This window comes from Cryptomeria japonica, chromosome 6 (genome assembly GCF_030272615.1).
Source record: "Cryptomeria japonica chromosome 6, Sugi_1.0, whole genome shotgun sequence".
NCBI lineage: Eukaryota > Viridiplantae > Streptophyta > Pinopsida > Cupressales > Cupressaceae > Cryptomeria > Cryptomeria japonica.
The window spans coordinates 72,677,223-72,694,262 of record NC_081410.1 but is presented as its reverse complement, the minus strand read 5'-3'; the positions used below and the strand labels follow the sequence as shown (position 1 = coordinate 72,694,262).

General features: G+C 30.8%; 1 protein-coding gene across 2 annotated transcripts in view; it reads right to left on the bottom strand.

Moving 5' to 3' along the window:
• Positions 1 to 9,270, bottom strand: part of LOC131064196 (probable plastidic glucose transporter 2) — a 55,255-nt gene extending 45,985 nt beyond the window's left edge. The window contains exons 1-7 of one of the 2 annotated variants that reach the window (XR_009358151.1): positions 8,560 to 9,270; positions 6,887 to 7,010; positions 6,489 to 6,556; positions 6,240 to 6,372; positions 1,463 to 1,562; positions 1,176 to 1,288; positions 817 to 910 (exon numbers count right to left, since the gene is read on the bottom strand). Coding sequence is in view for 1 of the 2 variants with exons in the window: in XM_057998248.2 (XP_057854231.2) it covers positions 817 to 910; positions 1,176 to 1,288; positions 1,463 to 1,562; positions 6,240 to 6,372; positions 6,489 to 6,556; positions 6,887 to 7,010; positions 8,560 to 8,665 (738 nt within the window). In the remaining variant the exon portion in view is untranslated. The remainder of the gene's footprint in view (positions 1 to 816; positions 911 to 1,175; positions 1,289 to 1,462; positions 1,563 to 6,239; positions 6,373 to 6,488; positions 6,557 to 6,886; positions 7,011 to 8,559) is intronic. The other variant, XM_057998248.2, reaches the window with a different exon arrangement.
• Between the last annotated feature and the right edge of the window lie 7,770 nt (positions 9,271 to 17,040).

Genomic DNA, 17,040 nt, shown 5'->3' with positions numbered 1-17,040 from the left:
GTCTAGTTTCCACCAAGCAAACACAATAGTTAAATGAAAACTGTATAGCCAATGTTGCTTTCATGTCCCTTTGACAAATCTTTCTGGTTGTTTACTAGGACATTATATGGTTGTTTACAATCTGATTTGTCATTAACAATAAAGAGGCTTCATCTTGATTGACAATAATCAGCACTCATGCAAATTTAAATTTTGTTTCAGCAGATCAGAGGAGGCTATATTCTACACAGACAGTCCAAACTTGAAACAAAGCTAGCAAAGTACAAAAGGAGTTGCCAGAAGACAAATCACCCATTGTTATGAAAACAAGCAATTCAAATATGATAGGGATATGCTCTTTTTTGCCCAAAACTTCGACTGCCTTTCAGGAATCATATTTCTTTATCTAGACCGCACAACAAGCTTTCTCATGAACCAGAATGTCATTCTATAAACCTCAACATCTAAATGATTACTTTTAATGAACTAAATTACTAGATGTGTCCTATCAATTAAGTATGAAAAGGGGTTTATATTTGAATCTCATGTTTCGTGAATGTATTTAATCGTTTCTAATCAAGTATATGTCTGTCAAATTCTTGATATGGAACATGAGCAACTCCTGCAAAGAAAGGTGACCGTTATATGAGAACTTCAACCGATCACATAATCCTTGGCTTCAATTGCCTTGACCTAGTTCAAGTTGAGAAAGGCCAAAAAAAGGACTCTGGTTAGTGTCAATCAATTTTAGAACATTTTTCCCAAAGTAGAAATAAATTCAACATAACAGATATATGCAAATTTACATGAAATCAAATTATTAGAAGAGAAGACAACCTTGACTAGCCATTGTGGGCTTTCAGCACAAAGTTCCATTCCCAAAGCTAATAAAGCTGCTGGAATAGCAGATAACCAGAAGCACACTCGCCACCTAATAACAAATCCAGCTTAAAATGCATTAAAAAATAGTACTTATACTGATTGTTGGCAGCAATAGCAGCAGCAGCAGCAAACAATAGAAATACAAATGAGCGTAACTGGATAACAAAAAGCATTTCAATAAGAAGCAAATGAGAACTGCAATACCAAATCCCTGCTACTAGAAATCCATTATAATTCCTTCAAGCATTAATTGTAAGAGTATATATTGTGCTCAATCATGATATCAGTAATAAAATTACTTTGCAGAAGCTCACCATCCTGGAATGCTTTTTGCAGGGATGCCAATAAACAAAGCTCCTAGAATACCTAGACAAGTCGCAATTTGAGAAAGGCTTCCATATGTTCCCCTCACATGTGCTGGTGAGACCTATCATTAAAAGAAAAAAGGACATTAACTGTTGTCTATTTCACTTACCTAAGTTACATATAAATTCATATACTGGTGGGTATGTGTGTGTGACTAGAGAGAGAAAGTAGATGCCACTTTAATAGACAGCTTGTAATTGTATACATATCGAATGCCTATTTCTAAATCACTTACCTCAGTTATATATAATGATGTAACAGGCCCAGCAATGCCAACTCCAACTCCAACTATTAATCTCCCAAAAAACATAGCATTTGAGTTTGAAGACATCGCACTGAAATACAATCATTAATAAGTTAATAAATTAATTACTGGTTTATAACTGATAACAGAATTCTCAAGCTGCACACTCTTCCTCTAATTAGTAAAAATAAATATACAAAATCTAATCTAATGAAATATCATAAGAATAATATGATCACTAATATCTCAGTAAAATGATTGAAGACCAACAAGTAAAATTTACTCTGATCAGCATTTATATAAGAATTATAAGGAACAACATTGTTCTGGTAAAAATGTCGTTCTTATTAATTTTAACAAAATTGATCTGTTAAAAAAGACAAGGCTGCAGATATAAAGTTTTACAACGTTTAGCTATACATGAAATCCATTATAAACCGTAATTATTTCATGAGTATTGTGAAATACAAAGAAATAACATTTTCATTGTAAGATTACGATCCTCACACATTCTACATTCTGTTATAGTAGCAGACAAAGATTTCAAAACAATATTCATGTCCCTCCAGTTTTTGAAATATCAAATGCGTGAATCTAGGATAGTACAGAAAATAATCAAATATTTGGAGGAAAAATTTACAGATATCTGTCAATTGAAATACATTGTGTTACAATTTGACAATATCTACATTCATAGTGAGGCATATAAAGAGAAGGGTGCAGAAACAAGCTCCAAATTTCTCAGATTTCATGTTGCACACATCTTCTCAAATAATCAAATTTTGAAATTAGTGATTGATAATAAAAAATCAAGGTTTCTGCTAACCATCTTTTTCAAAACTGTAAAGGAGACCTTTTGTAAACCCCCTCCTATTCAAGTTTATCCACTTAAAATTCTTTTATGTGAATCAATATACCATAAGAAGACTGAGTGTTAGAAGTTGAATGCCAAAACCAGATATTAGCTTCCCTCCTCTTGAGTTTGTAAAACCTTATCAGTTCATAACAGCAGAGGAGACAACAGGGATTACTCCCAGTTCATTGCAGATGTTACTCAAAGCTCCATGAGTGTATTTTGCCTTTAGATACTTTCACCAGATTTCTATGACTTAAGAAGACTAAGTTTTAGAAGTTGGATCCCAGAATCATGTATTAGCCTCCCTCCTCTTCAGTCTGTAAAACATTATCAGTTCATTACAGCAGAGAAGACAGTGGGGATTAGTCCCAGATCATTGCAGATGTTACTCAGAGCTCCATAAACTTCCCACTTCCAACCTCCAAAAAAGCACATTATTTTAATTTTTAAGCATCATCCTCTATGGACCCCAGCTACAGATCTCTCAATACCCTACTCAGCCACTTAAGAAGCTAGCCTCGGGTAATGACCAGAGACCCCAATTATAAACATTCAAGGATTCAATGTAGGAGGTAATATTGCATGTTTGAGTGTGCCCAGTGATGTGAAAACTGATGCAGGCAAGCAACCCTAAAAGTAGTGAGTAATGACTATGGCTTTGCAGTCAAAACTCCGCCCACAAACTGAATGTATGAAAAGAAAACCAACCCTCTTGTTAGGTATCATTCTGGTTTTCTTCTCTTCATCCACTCACTTTCTGTTGCCTCTACCAAGATATTTGCCCCCCATGCATCTCATACCCATTCATTTATCCTTGAAACTGACCCTCTCCCCACATTCACTTCTCAACATCAAGCTTCCACTCAGACACCAGATCGCAGCAGCTTACCATCAATATTTCATCCAACACAATGATCCATGCAATCCACTACCACCAAGATAATCCCATGCCTCCGGGAGCTTCCCTAAGCAACCGACTAGTACCAACTACCTTTCACATCATCTACTATTGACTAGCCAGAAGTAGGTCTTGATCAACAACACAGTCTCGACTCTGCTTATTGCAATCACTTTAAAGTCTATGGGTTTAACTAAGCCCCACCACTCATTCAATCAACCTTTATCATGAAAAAAAAGCTTAGTAACAATAGTCAGTTCATCCACCCCTGGGATCAGTCCAGCAAGCAACACTTAATACATTTCAGTGGAACCATGCCTTGCCAAGTGTGTGCCCATCTCTGATTTGGAAGCATCAAACAGTCCTTTAGAGCAGGGGAGAAGGATCCAACGCAAGAAGACCATTTAATTATGCATGTGTGGGGACCAAAGATAGAAGCAAAACAAGAACTCTAGAATAGCTGGGAGACGGGAGGGAAGGAAATTAAGAATTGCATGCTGAAGTTATAACTAAGAAAGACAAGAACAACTGCAGTGATTAATCTTGGCAATCCTGTCCAGACTCACAATAAATGTAAGTTGTCCATGTTTGTGCAAGCATCATGATCTTAGATTTTAGTAAGCCTAGTATTTATTATCTGGCTTTGATATTTAATTTTTACTCTGTTTTCCTCCAAGATATTTCTAGTCTATGGTTTATACCCCCTAAAATGTATCTCTGGTTTTCCAGGTACAGCTACCTTATAGCCGTCTTTATTAACATTTTTCAGAACTATATTTTACTTTTAGATCTTTTGAATTACCAAAAACAAGTGATATCTTCTAGTGAGTTTAACTCTGCAACTTGAACTTTGTACTAGGAGAAAGACCTTGGCGAGAGAGAACTCCTGTTTCATTATAGGACAGAAATAACACGGTAGAGAGACTCAATCCAAAGTTGAATGTAAATTCTTAGGTAATTACTATGGTAATCTTTAAAAAAACTAACAATACACTAACTCTAATTCCAATTATAAATTATGCAGTGTCCTGTTAATTTTTGTTTGTATTAAATTTTAATGCATGGTATGCACATTACATTTGATACTATGGTTAATTTTACTTATATTTTTTATATTTTATGTACTGCCACTTCCAATATGAACCAAAAACAGGGTCCCAAAAAACAGCAATTCCCATATACAGACCTTTCTCCAGATAAATTTCTTAAATCAAACAAATTATACGGTGTGTACAACAAAAATATTTTATCATCATTAGAATCCTCAAAAAGTGAAGGAATTAAGGTTGTGAAATAAGAATATCGCTATGAATAGAATGTGCCAGTCACTGTGCAATTTTAATAAATGAACTGGGTGGTTTAAAAATAATTACATAAAAATGATTTTAAATTAATATGTAAATCAATATATCTAGCAGCAGAAAAACCTAAAAGACATCTATAACGATCAGGATTTCAATATTATTCTAGATACCAGAATCTGACATTCAGAGACAAAACTGGCAAAATTGACGAAATTATACCGAGCAAAACTTGTGAATCCCATTAATAATGATAAAAAATTATTTTGCTAACAATGAACTAATATTTCAAGCTACATTATCAACAGATTTTATTAAAAAAATCAGTAGAAGAAAACCCAGTTCATTATGTACTGAGAAAACATAAAGAAGCCCATTTGGAGATTATGCATATGATATTTTCACAGTACATTAGATTGAAAGTAAAAGCTTCTAGAAAAACTATGAACAATTGTGAACATCAATGTTTTAGATAACATTTTGTGCTTCATCACCAAGATGAAAGCAAAAGATAATCAGATTACAGATGTAGCTAAAATAAAGAGCCAAGAGAGGCCAACAAGGACACTAAAACAAGCAAGGAAGAAGTTGGCGGGAAATTTCAAATATAAACATTAAAATTAAATTAAATAGAAGAGTATTGCATTGAAAATTTCCTAAAATGTAGTATATTATAATATTATAACAAATTATATTAATGCACAACAATCATAATACTAATTAGTTATAAAAAAAATTATCACTCAATGTAACCTTGCAACTAATCAATTGTAATGAAGAGAAGAAGAAAATTAAAGTCATAAATATAAGGTAAGATTATTTCTTTCTTCATTAAAGTCATGATATTTTAATAAAAATATATGGTTAATATAATTTCATTCTTCATTAATGTTGTGATATTTTAATCTTATTAGTTTTCTTCTTTGTTACAATTAATTAATTCCCAAGTTGCATTGAAGAATTAATTTTTTTTAACTATTAATATTATAATTATATTGTGCATTAATATATTTTATTGTAATTTTTTTTCTATTGGTAAATTGGAATTTTCGGGCCAGCCCAAGCAGGTGGAGGCCACCAAATGGGGGCCCTCCTCCCAAGCATCAATGCCAGCATCTTCTTCAGTTTAGATATCAACATTATTCAGCTTGAGATGTCACTCTGGGGATTCAAACATGGATCTCCACAATGAGAACCCAGCAATTCAAACAATTGAACTCAACCCTTCGACAATTCATTATTGTATTATATTGTACTATGTTTATAGGAATATTTTAACAGAATAATTCTTCTGTACAATTTGATTTTAATGTTTATTTTTGTAATTCCCCACCCTATTCTTTCTTCATCATCCAGTACCCACATTGACATCTCTTGGCTCTTTATATTGTTCTATATCTGATTATCTTTATGATGAATGGATCGTAGATCTAGAATGTGATACTATACATTGATGTAAACAACATGTAAACAGTTTTTCCGGAAGCCTTCACTTCACATTTGAGGCATATCAATTAGGCTGACTAAACTGGGTAAACAATAAATACATTCAAAATCAACAATTAACAGTAGTAAACACCTATTTACTTGGAACAGCATACATCTGGATTTACAGTTCCAAAAGAACACAAAAACGCTCTGGCTCATTTGTTAAACTGATGAACCATTGGACACAATTTGGATGTTTGAATCAGGATGTGTAAATCAGATAACCTGAATAATGCACCAACAATCATTGGCAATGCGCTAACTTGGAAGGCACGACGACGGCCAAGCCCATCTGCAATCCAACCACTTATGGCACACCCGAAAAATGCTCCCACAAGACACATACTCACAAGGAGACCTACATCACATGCAAAAATACAACAAGGTCACACACAGGGTGCATAGACAAACTGTATCATACTCATCCAACATGTGCACATAATTGAACTGTGAACACATAAATCATGCACTTACCTTCTGCCAAAGGATTCCCTGAGAAACCAAGATCAGAGGCAATGTAATCAAGGGGTGCATTTACCACCCTGCACATTATCACCGTCACTTTTAAGATTTCACCAGTATAGCACCAAACAAACATAAATTTAAAATTCTTCCATTTATCAGTATGAAATATTCAACAGAAGGTGCACCCCATTAAGTTTCAAAGGGGTACATTTCATAACTCTGCAGATTGCCACCATCAGAATCTCACATTAACAAAAGCTAAGCACCTGAAGACTACTTACATCCAATGAAATGAAAATAGAATGAAAAATATATCTTATTCAGTTCTAACTCGACTCAAAAACCTACTACAGAAGCAATTATTCAAAGATAAAGAGAAAAAAGATCCACAGATTGTTTCTACTTACGCAAGATGGTATCCAAACAGAAAAGAAGCCATGATGGACACGCATACATGTGGCAATGAAAACTTCCATGAAGGTTTGGAATTGGTAGGTTCCTGATCCATCTCCATCTGCATCTGTGAATATGCTACACCAAACCAATACACCCACATAAATAATCTGACACCACAAATTGATCCATATAACAACTAGCACCTTAGTGGATATCCAGTCCACCCACATTTATGAACAAGCATAATATGAAATGAGAAAAAATGACATTAACGTCCAGTAGGCGACTACTTTAAAAGTCAGTAAATATGTTTAGTTGACTGTTCTTATGGATGTTCAGTGTTATAATATATTCTCCAGGCCTTAACTCCATTGTCTAAATTTAAATTTTGCTACGCTAGTTGTGACTGTAAACCTGTATATGAAATGAGATATGATAAAATTTAACGGTAACCTCCTTGCCGGGTAAATTAACCTGTAGGTCCTATCAAAGTGCATCTATTACCTTGGATGATGATTGCTTAAACAGATGTCAAATTTTAGAATTAATTATCCGAGGTCTATTTGAGTGTCCTGACTTAAGATTTCAATTGTTAAAAATATATGTAATCAGTTTAGGCTAAATTCATCTGTAGCATCTATCGAAGTTTAGATGAGACACTCATTAAAAATTCGTTTGTAGCACCCTATCTAGTCGTTAAAATAAATTTTCCTCTTCATGTCCATCGTTTAATTGTTTAGATGCTTGTTTCTCTGGAAGTCAAGCTTTAACATAGATTCTCTATACATTATTTGATTGTCCTAATTTTACATTTCATATGTTAAATAGATAAACCGATATCCATTTATTTTCAGCTAAATCCTTCCGTGACGAGAAAAATCTTAGGGGAAAAAATATTTTTAGAAAAGTAGAAGTACCGCACAATAATACATTTCCTTCCATCTTGAAAAACAAATAATCATAAGCATTATAGCTTAATTTCCTAGGAAAACAATAAGATTTGGTAATTCATCGGTACCATGGAGGGAGTTAACTGCTGCGATTCGCTTTGTTCATCGAGTTTTATACAATCTGATAGATCGAAAAATTGCAAAATAATAGAATCTTTTCTTGAAAGTGTGGAGTAGCAGCTGCTTAAGAGGGTGATTTACTGAGAAGACAAGTGGTCGGGGCTAAAAGATTGCTGCACCCGCTGGAGAGATTTCGGGATTATATTGTCCCACTGACAGCTGAATATAATTTTAACTTCTACTGTCTTTTTTTTCACAGATGTTTACTGGAAGTTATTGTGCATATTCCGGAAAACAAGTAACGGAGAAGTTTTCAAATTTTCCCTGGGATTGCTTCGAGCTGAAGATCTCCTAGATTCTCAAGGCAGCATCTGCAATTACACTTCGAGTAGCCCACCTTGCATGGGGCCAGTGTGTAAGAATATTTCAAAATTCTAGCTAAAATCTTTCTTTATTTTCTTTTTTAAGCAAGAAGTGTTTCAGAAAATTGTAAATGGAAACTATCGTTTTGAATGTGTGTTACTGAATTGTTTCTGCGGCTGTGTAGCTCTAAATCAAGTTCTTTGGGCTCTTTTTGTTTGCCTTGATTTGAGATCTCATGAAATAAATAGTTGTATACCCATTTCCAGGCACAATATGTACTAATACATACACTTGAATCTAACAAGACCCACCTGGAGTAACAACTTCCTGATCATGGCGATCTGTGGGTTCCCTGGACGGAATGCGTTTATATCTCACTGTCGTCTCACCCATTGCAATTGCAGACCTTCCTCGCATTACTTCTCTCTTCCACAGCAACAATTCAACTCAAAATCCTGAAAAAGATCCGAAACTCCGATTCAACCCATAAGTCCTCTGCTGCTCCAAACCAGACCCAACAGAGAGCAAGCAAGAATAGGCCTAAAACCTTGCTAAAAACTAGCAAAACAGGCCTAAAGCTCGCCAAAAGAAGTTGTTAAAATTTTCGCCAAAACTAGCTAAAACAGGGCTAAATTGACTACAAATTCGTACAACCAAGAAGTCAGATTTGGCAGCTGTCGAGAATTAAGCAGAGCAGGTCCTCCACTTCCTATCTTGGAATACAATGCCAACAAAACTCAAGTGAAGGCGATGAATGCACAATGTGTGTATTAATGTGGAAAGATTCTAGATTTAGATGTGATTTAGAATTAGATTTTTCGAGAATCCACAACAGGCGGTGAAATGGCGTGTGATGAACGATGTGGACGAATGGCCGGACGGCTTGGAAGATTTTTCGAGAATCCACAACAGGCGGTGAAATGGCGTGTGATGAACGATGTGGACGAATGGCCGGACGGCTTGGAATCCAAATGCATGTTATCGTGTCTCCTGTTTGAGCTTCCCTCGCATTTACCCCACCGTTCATGTGCATGCATTCGATTTCTCATTTCTTTTTCTCTTTTAAACGATATATATATAATGTATATATTATTATTATATATATAATGTATATATACCTGATCGATCAGGTGATATTGTTGTTTCTTGATATTCATTTTCTTCCAAGAAAGACTCTTAATCTATTTTAATAAAGTTATAGTTTTATTGTTTTAAGGAAGTATTGTTTTAAGGGACTTATATTTATATTATTTTAATGATTAATCTCTTATGTTTTATTTATATAATAATTTTAATGTGGATTTTTAGTCATTTGTAATAATTTGGTCCATATAAGACAAAAAGAACTTTGTAATAGATGTAGAAATATAAATTTGTGGTATTAACAAAGTTTTTGTTTGTTTTGCGATATTTTATACATAAAAAGTATGAGACAACAATCTATCACATGTAGAATAGCAACAAATATAAAGATTCTAATAACATTTAATAAATAATGAGAAAAGTGAACTATAAATTTCATATAAGATATTATTTAATAAAATATGCAAATAATAGATTCATTGTTTCAAAATGTTGTAGAGGAAGAATTGAACAATAGAAAGAGTAGTCTCTAACATTGCATCTTATTCATTTTAGAAATCTCCCAACTATTATTTTTACATTCATACAAGAAATTTATCTTTTATCCTCAATATAGATGGTGTATTCTTCTAAACGAGAAGTTTGTAATCTTAATTTGGTTGATGCCTCATATAAATTTCAAGCTTACAAGAGCTCAAGCTCTTATAAAAAGATATCCCAAGTTACAAGTATTTTTTGTATTTACTATAAGGAGATCACCATGCCATATGAGTTTCTCAATATAACTAAGCGAACATATTCAATTCCTACATTTTTGTCCACTCTAATTTGTCCTTAAATGAGCTAGAAAAATTATTGATGTATACTTCATACCAACTTCCAAATTTAAAAGAGCTAAAGTCATTTGAAGTATCATCCAAGTTAAGACATTTGCTATAAGGTGGTCACCGTATAATTAAGTTTCACTACATAGTTAAGTGAACATCTCCAAGTTCTACATTTTTTTTCACTATAATATATCTTCATATGGGCCAAAAAGTTGTTGATGTTTGCTTCATACCAAATTCCAAGTTTGGAAAAGCTCTAAGTCCTTTAAACTAGTGTCCCAAGTTACAGTTATTTTTTCCATTTAGTATGAGGTTATCACCATATAATATAAGTTTCACTATATAATAAAGCAAACATCTCCAACTTCTCTAATTTTGTCCACTCTAACTTGTTCTTATATTAACTAAAAAAATAGTTGATGTTTACTTGATACCTCCAAGTTCAAAAGAGCTCTGGGTCCTATAAAGTGCTATCCAAAGTTGTAATGTATTTTTGCATTTACTACGAGGTGATAACCATACAATTGAAGTTTTATTGTATAACTAAATGTCCATCTCAACTCTTATATTTTTGTCCACTCTAATTTATTAATATATAGACTAAAACGTTAGTTGATGTTTACTTCACACCAACTTCCAAGTTTAAAAGACCTCAAAGTCTTGTACAGTAGTATTTCAAATTACAATCATTTTTTGCATTTAGTATGAGGTGATTGCTCTATTATCTAAATCTCACTATAACTAAGCAATCATCTCTAACTCTTATATTTTTATCTACTCCAATTTGTCATTATATGGAGTTAAAAATTTGTATTCAACTCAAGTTAATGAAGAAATAGTAAAAAAGTTATGTGCACTACTAATGTCATAATAAAATTTGTATAATAATTATAAACAACCCGATGTATACATTTTGGTTGTCTCTCTTATAAAATTATTTTATATATAAAAACTTTATATAATCATATTCAAAATTTGAGTTTCCCTCGTATTTACCACATTGTTCATTAGCATGCATTCAATTTGTCATTTCTTTTTCCTATTGCAAATTATATGCATATACTATATATATATATATATATATATATATATATATATATATATATATTCTTTTTCCTATTGTAAATTATATGCATATACTTAATATATATATATATATACTTGGTTGCTCAAGTGCTTATGTTATTACTTGATATTCATTTTTTACATGGTGGAAAGATATTTGACAAAATTATTCCAAGAAAGACTCTTAATTTGTTTTAAAGAAGTTATAATTGTATTGTTTTAAGGGAGTTATAATTATATTGTTTTAATGCGTAATCTATCATGTTTTTATCTATATATTAGTTTTAATGTGGATTTATTATTCATATTACTCTAATTCAATTTCAAGTCATTTAGATTGATTGTCTTTAATTAATTTTATCAAATTTTCACAATCTATTAGTTTGTCCCTTAATTGTTTCTAGATTTGATTGTGTTTCTAATTTTTAGCATCAATGTTTTAGATCACACTCTCATTCATCATCAAGATGTAATAGAGTGCAGGGAGATGTGGAATAGTGAGTTGATACTAATTCATTTCTTAGATAAGATTTTGTTGCAACTTAATCTTTTTTATTTTAAATCTAATTTTTTAATTACACATTTTTTTTTGGAAATCTTATCTTTCAATGTCCATACAAAAACACTTTTAATTAAGCATCTAGATATTGCATTTAGGACAATCATCAATAATTATCATATTGGTTGATTATCAAGATTGTAATATTGGATTTTTATATCAAAGCATTATAGAGCTTACATTAATATATGTTTTGCATTGATTTATCTTTAGGCACTCTATGTATTTGCATGGTATGTCTCCATTTTGTTCATTAGCAACAAAAGTTGACTAATTATCAAGGAAATAATCATGCTTTTCTCTACACACCAAAAGTCTCCCTAGAGTTTGTCTACCCACCCATGGCCTTCGGTAGATAAACTCTGTCCTAGCCCACCAAGGCGAGCCTCTTCTTTTCTTCCATCCCCATCCAAAGGAAAGTCTTTTGGATATTCTCCAGCTTGGCAACCATAGCTATATAAATCTTAAAAAGGGAGAGAAAGTACACAAGGATCCCCTAGAGAGAGGAGGAGAACAGCTGCAATTTCCCAACACTACTGAGGAATCTACCTTTCCAACTAGCCAGCTTCTTCTGCATTCTTTCGAGGATAAAGATCCAGAAGAGTATGTTAGAGATAACTAAAAAGAAAATAAATTTCTCAATCTTAATTGATAAAAAGTTTCAAATAATTTTTTTTAGAGGATAACGTTGCAAATAAAGAAAATTGTTTAGGTCTTACTTTGTAATAAATTTGGCAAGCATATAAGACAACATGAATGAAATGAAAATTGTCAAATATTATATAAACTTTTTAAAGGATAATATTGGAGATAAAAATAAATAAAATTGTCTAGGTCTTACTTTGCAATAAATTTGGCTAGCATATAAGACAAAATGAAATGAAAACTGTTGAATATTATATCAACTTTGTAATAGATGTATAAATCTAGTTTTTTATACTAACAAAGTTTTTGTGCGTCTTGCTTATTACATTCTTGGTATTTTATATATAAAAGGTATGAAACAAAAATCTATCATATGTAAAAAAGAAACAAATATAAAGATTCCAAAAACATTTAGTAAACAATGAAAAAAGTGAACTATAAACTCCATGTAAAATATAGTATTCAATGAAATGTGTGAATGATAGATTCGTTGTTTCAAAAGGGTCGCAGAGGAAGAGTTGAATAGTAGAAAGAGTGATCTCTAACATTGCGTCCTATTCATTTTAGAAATCGTCCAAGAAGATCTACTCTATAAATGTGAACTATCATTTTTACATTCATACGAGAAATTTATCTTTTATCCTCAATATAAATGGTGTATTTTTATAAACAAGAAGTTTGTAATCTTAATTTGGTTAGTGTTTACTTCATATAACTTTCAAGCTCAAAACAACTCTAGTTCTTATAAAAAAAATATCTCAAGTTACAAGTATCTTTTGTGTTTACTATAAGGAGATCACTATGACATATAAGTTTCTCTATGTTACCAAGCGAACATATTCAATTCCTACATTTTTGTCCACTCTAATTTTTCCTTGTACAAAGTAAAAAAATTATTGATGTATACTTCATACCAACTTCCAAATTTGAAAGAGCTCAAATCCTTTGAAGTGATATCCAAGTTAAGACATTTGCTATGAGATGGTCACCAGATAATCACTACATAATAAAGCAAACATCTCCCAGTTCTACTTTTTTGTTCACTATAATATATCTTCATATGAGGCAAAAAGTTGTTGATGTTTACTTCATACCAAATTCCAAGTTTAGAAAAGCTTTAAGTCCTTTGAAGTGGTGTCCCAAGTTACAATTATTTTTTGCATTTACTATGAGATTATCACCATATAATATGTTTCACTACATAATTAAGTAAACATCTTCGACCTCAATAATTTTGTCCACTCTAATGTGTTCTTATATTAACTAAAAAAATTGTTGATGTTTACTTGATACCAACCTCCAAGTTCAAAAGAGCTCTAGATCGTTTAAAGTAGAATCCAAAGCAATCACCATACAATGTAAGTTTTATTACATAACTAAGTGTCAATCTCCAACTCTTATATTTTTGTCCACTCTAATGTACCATTATATAGACTAAAAAAATAGTTGATGTTTACTTCACACCAACTTCCAAGTTTAAAAGAGCTCGAAGTCTTGTAAAGTAGTATTCCAAATTACAATCATTTTTTTGCATTTGTCATGGGGTGATTGCTCCATGATCTAAATTTCATTATAACAAAGCAAACATCTCTAACTTATATTTTTGTCCACTCCAATTTGACATCATATGAAGTTAAAAATTGTGAATCAACTCAAGTCAATCAACAAATTGTAAAAAAGTTATATGCACCACTAATGTCATAACAAAATTTGTATAATTATTATAAACATGTGATATACATTTTGGTTCTATCTTTTAATATTATTTTATATATATAATTTATACAATCTATTCAAATTTTGATTCTTCACAAACTTCAAAACTTTTTATTTTAATATAATCCAATATTATTCAACTAAAAATTAAATAAAATTGATGTCACTTCTTTAACATTCTCATAATTGAACTTATATTCTATATTTTTCATTCAAACTTACACATATTATTTGACTACTATTGTGTTCATTTAATATACCAAGCTCTTTGATTTTATTCAATTATCTATTTTAAAAAATATATTAAATAATGTTTTTTTCAAATTAATAAAATATTTTTTATAAAAATTATAATTAAATATATATATCTAAAATATGGCTTTACTTTGTTTTCTTGCACAATAACTATACACCCAAAACACTTCACTTTGTTTTGAACCCTCTAATATCAAAAAGTATATATACACATACTTTTTTATAAATATATTATATTATATAATACTAAATGAAATAATTTATATTAAAATATTATTTTTATATTTAAATTAGTATAGATAGTTTAATACATATAGTTGAATAGAAGATAAAAATAATAAATTGTGTATCAGATTTATTAATAGGAACACGTAACAACAAAAATGGTGAAAATTTCTTGAAATCTAAACATAAGAAAATTTTGATGATGTGTCTATTTCAAATCTAAATTTTTCATTGAAATGGAGGTCTTCATTTTTCTAACCATTATAACTCAATCATCATAAATGTCTAGCTCAATGAGAAAGGACCTATATTTTGACACTGTGTCTTTTTAGACTATTTAATTTTATTTACTAGTACACACAAACAATTTGTTTTAGTCTTGAATATAATTTTTAATTTTATTTTTTAAAAAGGCACTATTTATAATTTTGATAAATTATATATAATTTTAACTTTCAGATTATACATATATGTTATCTTTTTAATAGTTTAATAGTAATATATTTTAAATTTTTATGTATTTATATTTAAACGTAAATATTAATTCTCGATAGATTTTCTATCGCCTCCTAATTAGAACATAATTAACATCAAAATACTTGATTTTGAATTTCACTCATGACACACCTCTTTTTTTTAACTTAAAATTAAATATCATATTAAAATCAAAGGCTTTAATATTTAATTTTATTCTTACTATCCTTTCTTTATGGAGCATTTAATTTACTTAAAATCACTTCAATATTTCTCACCACATTCTCTATTACAAGACTTAAGCTTCAATATTAAACAAAAGCAAGTATCAAACTTCAATTGCACATGTATGGGACCCAATATCCTAAGTGCTTCTAACCAATAGTGAGAGACTCAATGAATTTCATTGATAAAGTCTTGTCCCTCGCTTGAGCAAAATGATGGGAAAATCAATTCACTAAAATATTAAAAAAATGTTATTATCAATAATTTTCTTTATGGAGCATTTAATTTACTTAAAATCACTTCAATATTTCTCACCACATTCTCTATTACAAGACTTAAGCTTCAATATTAAACAAAAGCAAGTATCAAACTTCAATTGCACATGTATGGGACCCAATATCCTAAGTGCTTCTAACCAATAGTGAGAGACTCAATGAATTTCATTGATAAAGTCTTATCCCTTGCTTGAGCAAAATGATGGAAAAATCAATTCACTCAAATATTAAAAAAATGTCATTATCAATAATTTGACGAGTAAAAATGGCTATCAATTTAAGTTAAGAGGATTTTAATTTTTTTTATAATAACATTTTTTAAAATAAAAAATAATATGTATATAATTATTAAAAAATTATTTTATTAAAGATTAATTATCATTGAAATGATATAAAAGAGATAAAGGTTGAATTCAAGCTTGAGGTAAGTTTGACATAACTAATGCGCCTTAATCTTTGGTACTAAGTTGAATAAAATCATTAAACATGGTATAATAAATATTTTAGTGTATGCCCTCTTAAAGAAAGGTATATTAAATACCCATCCATCTTATTAAATAATATCCTTACAATTTTCACGACTTATTAAATAAGATCATTACAATTCTAATATTGTATAATGGTCAATTGATTGCAAATGAATGTACTTGCTTGTTTGGCCTCTTATATATTCTTATGAAGTTGAAAACTCTAAAAAATTCCTCCCATAAATTTTTAAAATAATGTCGTCATCTTCAAGTCAAATAGACCTAAAAAATATGTATCTTACTATTACTCATCCAACTTAAAAAGCATCATATTTATATTTAACAAATTAACTCCAAATTGATTAAAGGATTCTTGCTCGCTTAACATCTTGTATTTTTTTATGAAATTGAAAATCTTAAAAAAAATTCTCTTATAAGTTTTTTTTTTTTAAATGTCTTCATCGTCAAATCAAATAGATTTTAAAAATATGTATCTTATAATGACTCTACAATTTAAAAAACATATTTATATATTTTTTGATGGAGGATTTCGTTTTAGCTACCCAATACCAAAGTATGAGTGTTAGACTAAACCTCTTCGACTCCATTAAATTTTCCCAAGACATGATCTTGACTCCATCCCTTATGATGTCAAAGTCTTGCACTCAACAAGACATGATCCCTCGTGGGCTCATTAGGAACTTTTCAACTTCACTATCAAACCAAAGATGTGTATTAACAACACTATTGTGTTGTTTCTGCATTACACCATGTGAATTTTTTTTAGCATCAACGTTTCAGATCAAATTCCATGATCCATCATCAAGATGTAAATTGAGAGCTAAAGGAGAAGATCAAACCGCATGATCCATCATTAGGATGTAAATTGAAAGTTGAAAGAGAACAATTTTCCATGGTCCATCATTACGATGTAAATTGAGAGTCAAAGGAGAACAATTTCTCCTTCAACTCTCAA